General features: G+C 43.4%; 1 protein-coding gene across 1 annotated transcript in view; it reads right to left on the bottom strand.

The window, feature by feature from the left end:
• LOC107089801 (cohesin subunit SA-2-like) overlaps positions 1-8,458 on the bottom strand; it is a 45,203-nt gene that overhangs the window by 3,208 nt on the left and 33,537 nt on the right. The window contains exons 28-33 of the mRNA XM_015382777.1: positions 8,033-8,161; positions 6,962-7,188; positions 6,645-6,873; positions 3,613-3,720; positions 3,413-3,539; positions 1,564-1,641 (exon numbers count right to left, since the gene is read on the bottom strand). Of these exons, the coding sequence (XP_015238263.1) occupies positions 1,564-1,641; positions 3,413-3,539; positions 3,613-3,720; positions 6,645-6,873; positions 6,962-7,188; positions 8,033-8,161 (898 nt within the window). The remainder of the gene's footprint in view (positions 1-1,563; positions 1,642-3,412; positions 3,540-3,612; positions 3,721-6,644; positions 6,874-6,961; positions 7,189-8,032; positions 8,162-8,458) is intronic.

The raw sequence follows: 8,458 nt of genomic DNA, 5'->3' as shown, positions 1-8,458 counted from the left end.
GCGAGTACGTACTCGCATTCTCGTCAAGTCCGATCTTCCTGCGTTCTTGCCAAGAACAGACTTGACGAGAACGCGAGTACGTACTCACATTCTCGTGAATTGAGAACCGGCCACTGATTTCCATTATTGGAGACCTTCTGCATGAGGCAAAGCCTTTGCTGCTAAGATTTAGTCGTTGGTTCAATGAAATTTACCAATAATTTCACCAAACTGGATAGAAAATAAGAATAACAGAGCAGCTAATGTAACGCATGCCGATACATCAACTGAAACAGTCGCACAATGAACCCTGACCCCTTGTTGGAAAAGTCTGAACCTATAGTTTCCAATGATGGTGGCCATTAGGGGGCGGGGCTAAATATGAATACCTGCTGTTGCATTTATCCCGCAGAGTCACACATGTCAGGTGGAATTTTAAATCTTATTTTATGTTTTTTTTAAACAGCTATAAAACCGTTTGAAAGGCGTGTGGATGAAACACCATGTGAGTGTTTTGCCCATTTCTATAAATAGATAAACATGAGCAGGTGTCGGTACGGTTCTGTGCCGGGGCCGCCGGGCTGAAGAGCGAAGCTACTAAACGCTGCGGCAGATCATTTACTTTGCCTGCTTAGTTTTTTATTTTCAGTTTTTGCAGAGTTTCTCTCCAGTCGCAGGTTATATATCGGATTGTGATGCAGACTTCTTGTTATGCTGCTCTGTTAACATAAAACCACAAGTTTGTGGTTTTAATGAAGAAAGTGAAAAGGCACAAATATCAAACCTTTTGACTCGTTTAGGAGTCAGAGGAGCAGTAACCTACACTGACAAAGAGTTTCCAGGGTTAAATTCCTCGCTGACTTTTTGGTTTGAGGCTCAAATGACAGAAAAAGTCCTGACTTCAGAGGACAGATGCTGCAAAGCTTGCATGGCTGCAGAAACTTGGTCACAGTTACTGTTTGCTTCTCTTTGTTCCCCTCTAAACTGATTACATTCATCTTCTGTTTCTCCTTGCAGCCGATGGAAACAGTTAAGTGGGAAACTTTCTAAAAAGCATGCAGTTCTACAAAGTTAGTTTGTTTTGTTAAATGGGAGCATTTTAGAAAGATATGCTGGTGAAGAAAACAAGCTTTCTGCTTTGATTTTCCTCCGTTTTTCTGATTGTTTCAAAGCTGCCCTGAGACGTTCGCACGCTGCGTTACAGAGGCGACGCTGTACAGAAAATTCTAGAACGTCCCCGGGGCGTCTTCTGCCGCTGACGAGCTGGAACAGGAATGTCAGGACAGGTCCTGCAGTCTGAGGGTTGTTTACGCTGACATTAATCACGGCTCTGGGAGCTCCAATAATGTTGCACTTGGCTACAAACCGGTCAGCTGAGCCGCTCTGACGGTTTCGCAGGGCGTCGCTCGGCACCAGGACGGGGGCCAAAAAACACGAAATCACTTGTTGGACATCAGCCAATCAGATTTCCTAATCTGCAACCCACTGATTCCAGCTGCGTCACCTCACTTAATAACAAGACTGGGATTTGTTTGTTAAATAATCCAGGGGGGAGAAATGAATGCAGAGCAAAGAGCTCCTTACCGATTCGTCCATAATTGAAGCAGGGTCAAAGTAGTCCGGCTTGAGCTCAGACCTCTCGCGGCGATTCTTAGACGGCGGCTGAAAGAGAAAAAACCAACAAAAAACTGTGTTTTTAGAAAGGAAAGTCCAGAAAACTTCTGCTTCAGCCGTCCTGTCTGAAAGGAAAACGGAGTCAGCATCGATTTAGACGACATCTGGGAAAAAAAACTCCATCCAGCATAAATATTTATCCAGGACCTGGATGTGGTTTCATGGCGAGCATTCGGTGGTACGGCTATCAGCAGCCTGATCCATCTGCTGCTACTGCAAACACGCTACACAGACGATCCCTCATCTACAAGCTTTTACTGACGAGCAGAGGAGCTGATGTGCACTCTATAAAATAACAGCTGTTTATAAATACACTGGGAAAAAATTAGAGCTGAAATAATTAATAGGATTAATAAATCCTTAAATTAGTAGACGATTATTTCAATCGATTAATCCTTAACTGGAGTAAAGAGACTGTAAAACCTGCCTTTAGCTGGCAGAGCGACACACTTAGAGCAGGAATTATACCAAGATTGTTAAAAACAAACATTTTGCATTTAAGATAAAAAAAAACTTTTTTGGGGAAAAGTTTTAGTTTCAGCTGGTTTAATTGAATAAAAAGTCTTCTTTAACCCTTTAAAGCCCGATCCAAGAATAAAACAAAAACAGAAAATTACTTATTTGCCCTTTTAACAAAATATGTAAAAAGAAAAAACAGAAATACATTTTTGATATTAATAATTTATTACTATGCGATAAGTCAAGATTATTTTTTGTGTAGTCTTCTACTGGCTGTTATCAGGTATATCTGATTGTGTACGATAGGATTTTGAGGAAAGTTTTTACCATCAAATTATGCAAAAGGTGTCAGACTCAAAACATTTCAGAAACCGTATGTATCAAATATGATACATTTGGCATTACAGGGTTAAAGAATATTTGGTTATCTGATTATTAATCAACTAAATGAAAAAAAAATGTGCAAAATAATCATTAGTTTCAGCCCTAGAAAAAAATACTTCTTTTTATGAAAGAAAGAGAAGCTTTAAAAATGACTCATATTGTTATTTAGGTTGAATTTAAGCCGTTGTTTTACTTTTTAAAAAGGAGCTACAGATTACTGGCCTGCCTGACCAGCAGGTGGCAGTAAAGAGAAGAAAATGTTCAGGATGCTAAAAACAACTAAAGTTTGTTGGTCTTTAAGATTTTGTTGGTATTAAATTTAGGGTTAAAATTAACGGAATGAGGAAAAAATTAAAATGAAGGAAAAAAAATAAAAATAAACATTTCTCCAAAATCTCTGCTTCCTAAATTTACACAAACTGAGCTTCTAAAATATTTGTTTAGGAAAATCAGTGATAAAACAAAAGAGAACAGCTTGATGCAGGAATGTTCCTAAATAAATAATGTTTTCTTCCAGTTACGTAATAAAGCCCCCAAAGAAAAACTGGATCATCAAAACTAAACGGTGCATTTCTGCATCTCAGCAGGGGTCCAGATGAGGGAGAGAAACGGAGGTAAAGTGGTGAGAGACACACTGATCAGAAGCAACCTGCTGTTATCAGCTGCTGCAAAACTATGATGCAACAAGATGGAAAGACTGAACTCCAGATATTTTACAGCCAGAAGTGGTTATTTAAGACTTCAGCAGCAGAGGGAACGTCTCACTGTCTGTGTTGGAGAAGTCGAAGGATATGAAGCAAAAAAATAATCGATAATCAAGCAGCAAAGTCTCACCATGTGAAGATTCCTGTGATAAGGAAATGAATAAATAAAACTGGTCCTGACGTCACGCGGCGTTTCTTTCCATGAATCTTACCAGATCAATGTCCATGGTGTCAAAGTCCATGCCTTCATTGAGGTCGTCCATCCGACCCTCCGACGACATCATCACATCCTCCACGATCGGCTCCTCGTCTTCCTCCATGAGCCCGGTGCCCCGACGACTGCGGGAAGCAAAAGCACGGAGGTTAGCGGGCTGAAGCGGCGTCTCGGCGGGCGGCCGTGTTTCTGTCTTACATAGCGTGCTGCAGATTGGTCCTGAGCTTCACGTAGTTCATGGCTCTTTCCTGCTGCTGGCGCGCCTCTTCCTGCTGCCTCTGAGCCAACATCCACGTCACCTGGGAACTAGAAACAACATCTCCATGTGAGCAAAGTTTTAAACTGGAGACTAAAAACATCAGACAGCTTCATTTCCCTTTGGCCCAGCGCCTGTGCAGAGTGGAGGTGAATAAATCAAGCAGTTAGCCACTCTCCCAGCAGAGCTAACACTTGGCAAGCTTCGGAGTTCAAACATTTTACAACCGTTTTACCCTCAAAATTAAAAGCAAGCAAATGGAAAATTACTGTGGAGCTTCATTAATGCAGCCTGGTTTAAGCCCGTTAGAACCAGAGAGGAAGAGAACCGCTGGTCTGGATCGCGGCCTGGACAGCAGCCTGGATGTATTAATAACAAAAACTTATTATTGTTTTCCTAATACTTTTAAAAGCCTCTTTTCAGATAAAACGTGACGTTTGAGGCTTTTTTGTTAGAGAAGCGAAGAGGTCTGCAGCTAGAACTAGAACCAGCAGCGGATATAAGAGCCCCTTCAGCTCCCTCAATAAGCCCCGCCCCCCCTGTAGCCTGTTATCCGCTGTTAGCTCAGCGTCGTCCTCTTAGATCGACAGAATGACTGACAGCTTCAAACCGAGCAAACCGGGACAATTTGTCTGCCGTTTGTCTCTGATGTTTGCTGTAGAGCAAAAGGGAAGTCAAAAGATTTCCACCAGATTCTTATTCATAAGAAATCAAACATCCAAAAATATAAATAAAATAAGGGACAGAAATTCATGAATAAAACCTCAGTGAAATGCATTCTATTCAGAAGTGGGACATTTTTCCTTTTTCTAAGCCTGAAGCGTAGAAACTGAGCTGATGCTTTCTGCACGCCTGGTTTGCAGCTACATTGGAAGGTGAGCGCGATTCGGACCATTGACAGTTTATACAGGAATGAGTGACTCTATTTTAATGCTTTTTAATGCTATTAGAAATCATTTCAATGCCATCAACAAGTACCCATGACTCACACGCATTATATATATAAAAACACGGCAAAATCCTTCATCTTTACAGTCAACAGGCTGCAGCAAAGTCCTGAATTCCTTATTTTCCAGCCTTTTTGTTGAAATTAGCATTTCCCCGTTCTCTAGATTTTTCTCCACCTCAAGCTTCTCTGAAAATACGGCTTTACGATCAACCAGAAGAGGTTCTGCGCATATATACCGAGATATATCGGACAAAACTGTTTTTATAAACTTTAGTTTTTTTCTTGAAATAAAACAGTTTAAATGTCACAATATTCATTTTAATGAATTTTAATGCCAATTCAGGCCTTTATTTAACAAATAGTAATTTAATGACTTAATGATTTTTAAAGATCCGCTGAAACCCTGATTTAGATGATTATTGACAATAAACAACAGAGTTTCTGATCCACGCCTTAAAGCCTTCACGAATCCCTCTAAAGACTTACTAAACCTACAATGGTGAGGAGATGGTGCACGGGGGAGATGGTGCACGGGGGTGTGGAAGACAACTTTGTTACCTGGTGTGAGCAGAACCATCTGCAGCTCAACGAGGCAAAAACCAAGGAGCTGCTGGTGGATCTGAGGAGGAGTGAGACCTCAGTGACCCATATTGACCCAACAGATTACTATCTGTTGGGTCAACATGAACCCTCTAGACCAGGAGTCTTCAACGTTTTCCAGGCCAAGGACCCCAAACTGATGGTGAGATGGAGCGGGGACCCCCTAATTTATATATTGCCTGAAATAGTGTTCTATCAAACTGGTCCTATAGTCACTCTATTACAGATGGAGTAATGTAACTAAAGTAATCCCTCCCTGGGATTATTAAAGTATTTCTGATTCCTGGTTGATGGGACAGGTGTTGTGAATAAAACGGTGCCCAGCTTGAAAGAGCTCCTGTGTGTCGCTGAATGTCTGCATCCCCCTGTTGAAGACCTCTGCTGTAGAGGATTATAAATACTTAGGGGTGCAGTTGGACAATAAACTGGACCGGACTAAAAACACTACTGTCCTCTACAGGAAGGGACAGAGCCGTCTCTAGGTGGCTGAGGTGCCGGACAATGCTGCAGATGTTTTATGAGTCTTTGTGGCCAGTGCTGACTGTCAGACTGAAGGTGAAGGACACCGACTGACCAGTCAGGATGTTGGAGAGGAGCTGGACTCTCTGACAGCAGAATGTTGGCCAGGATAAAATCCATCCTGGACAATTCTGCTCATCCTCATGACGCTGGTGAAGATTCAGTCATCCAGGTCAGAGCCATTCCAAAAAAAGTTCAAATCAATCTACTGGACTTGGTTTCCAAGTTTGAAGACGTTTCTCTTCCATCCAGGAAACATTTTCAATTCAAAATGTCAGAAATAGTGTTTAGTTCCAGGCTTTATAGAGTGGAAATGAAAATTAAACGGATCGACCCCTTTGGAACGGGGGTCGTTTGATTTCTTAATCGATACCTGTCTATGTCTCTGAAAGAGGGTCATTAGAGGGAATTGCTGGCCTGACCATACAGTGATAGAGTTGATTCCTTCCCGCTATCATCGAAACCCCCACCCCCACCCCCACAGAGGGGACCAAAACACCTCGCCAATTCAGCCAGGCCAACAATTCCCATTAACAATCCTCTTTCAGAGACATAGACAGGTATAGGGCGTTGCAGGCTAACAAATACTAAAATAATTTCAGAGCTGTATGATGATACTGTGATGTTTTTCTAGAGGTGTTTTTATACCATCAGAATCTCATATTAGCCTAGATGTACAGTAGGGAAGAAGGAAGGAGGAAAACACACAAGGATGGAAAAAACACAACGAGGAAGGAAGGATTAAAGTGGAGAGAGAAAAAGAGACACAATGGAACAAATGAAGAGAGAGCATCATGGATTAGGAAAGCACAAAGGATTAGGTGGGATATGAAGGAAACTCTGCAAAGTGTTCTGTTAAACAGAATCAGGCAACTAAAAACAGAAAAGATGAGCTCTTCTCCATACTTGTAGTCCATGGGTGTCTGGTGGTGCTGAGGCGTCTGCGGATGATGCTGTTGGTGCGCGTGAGGGTGGGGCGGCGGCTGCTGCTCATGAGGAAGAGCGTAGACCCCCATGAAGCTGTCATCACGACCCCTCTTAGGGTCCCGCATGGCAGTGGAGGTGAGATGAGGGGACGGCATCATGACGGGGGTCTGAATGCTCTGCTGCCAGACCTCGCCGCTGCTGCTCTCCTCTGGAGGCGGAGGGATACGTTTGTTAGCAGGGGAGAAAAAAAAATCTCTGCGTCTTCAAACCAAATAAACATTTTACTGAACACAAACCTTCCGGAAGTTTCCTCTTCACTGCCGATGTTCCGGCTGTAACCGCAGGCGGCTTCGCTTTCTTGGAGCGGACCGAGGAGCCTCGGCTGGAGTAGCCACTCATCACAGACATGGTGTCGTCATCACCGCCCGCCTGCAGCGAGTTCCTGTAGGAAATGAGCGGCAGCCAGCAGTCCTCTCGCTGCAGAGCCATCTGGAACGTCATGAAGCGCTCCAGGTACATGTGGCTGGTGAGAACAGGGAAGACATGTTGATGGCACCGAACAGAAAACCCTTATGCTTCGTTCAGACAGGAAGCAGCAGAGGCAGCAGGTTTACATGCAGTCAATGGTTGCCGCGCATCAAGGCGCAGCAGGAGCAGCAACTCTTGAGCTTCTGACGCGCTTCAGAAGCAGCAGCTGCTGAATCTGGAAACATTGATCTTTATCTGCTGGACGCCTCATCAACCAATCAGAGAAGCTGATCTGGGAGCTGGCAGGGAGTCAGACGCAGCACTGCTGATGCAGCGCGCTATGATCACTCCTCTGATCATAGCGGGCCTGAGGCAGCTGCTGCTGGGGATTCCCAGTGACAGCGCAGCGCCGGTATGTGGGGGTCTGAGCGGCTCCCACAGAGAAATAATCTTTGAAGGCAGGATGGTAATCTGGATGAACTGACTGCACAGACCATGTTTTCAGGAGGACTTTCTCACTTCAACATAGATTCTAACTACTTTCTACCCGCTGATCACAGCTAATATAGCTGCCATTGTTCCAGGCAAACAAAGGATAGAGTAGCTCCGCCCACCGCGCATCAGACCCACTTTGCCACCGTGCACTTGGAGCAGCAGAGACTAAACTTGTAAAGCATAAAAATTAAAGCAGAACGCTTGTTTTTGCTGCACATACTGTGCGCGGTCTGACCATAGCGTTACACAGGAAACCAGGTGCAGGTTCCAAACTGGGGCGTTTCAAACCCCCCCACACAGCTTCACAAACACCAGTTGCTCCATTTGTCAAAGCCAGCTGCTGTGCTGCATTTCTGGGGCGTGTTACTAAACGTTTGGCGTGATGAACGCCATCAAACACTTACACGGTCCTTTTGTCCTGTCTCATCAGCTTGGAGGAGAACTCGCTGAGGATGTCCAAGAACGCCAAGTTAAGGGGAGGTCCTCCCTCCCCCTGAGGACTGGGCTCCTTAAATGCAAACTCGATCCCATCCCTGAAGGACAAACAGGAAATAAATAAAGACTTGATTAAAGAACAAAAAAGCTGCATCTACATTTAGATAAGTAAAAACTTTATAGGGCGCTCAGTCAAATACTTTGAAATTCTACATTTCTAGAAAATAGTCTTATTGGAATCCAGAGACCTTATTACCTTTGGAACATTAAAAAAATATGGATATTTCGATGGCAAAATTGAAAGTCAATGTAATAAACAGAAACGCCAACTTGCCCAAATTTATTACGAAAAATAACAAAAGTGCTTCTAGAAAAAATTGATAAAAACCATTTTT

Source organism: Cyprinodon variegatus, unplaced genomic scaffold, assembly GCF_000732505.1.
Source record: "Cyprinodon variegatus isolate N-32 unplaced genomic scaffold, C_variegatus-1.0 Scaffold13, whole genome shotgun sequence".
NCBI lineage: Eukaryota > Metazoa > Chordata > Actinopteri > Cyprinodontiformes > Cyprinodontidae > Cyprinodon > Cyprinodon variegatus.
The sequence above is the reverse complement of the archived record's forward strand: the minus strand, read 5'-3'. Positions and strand labels throughout refer to the sequence as shown.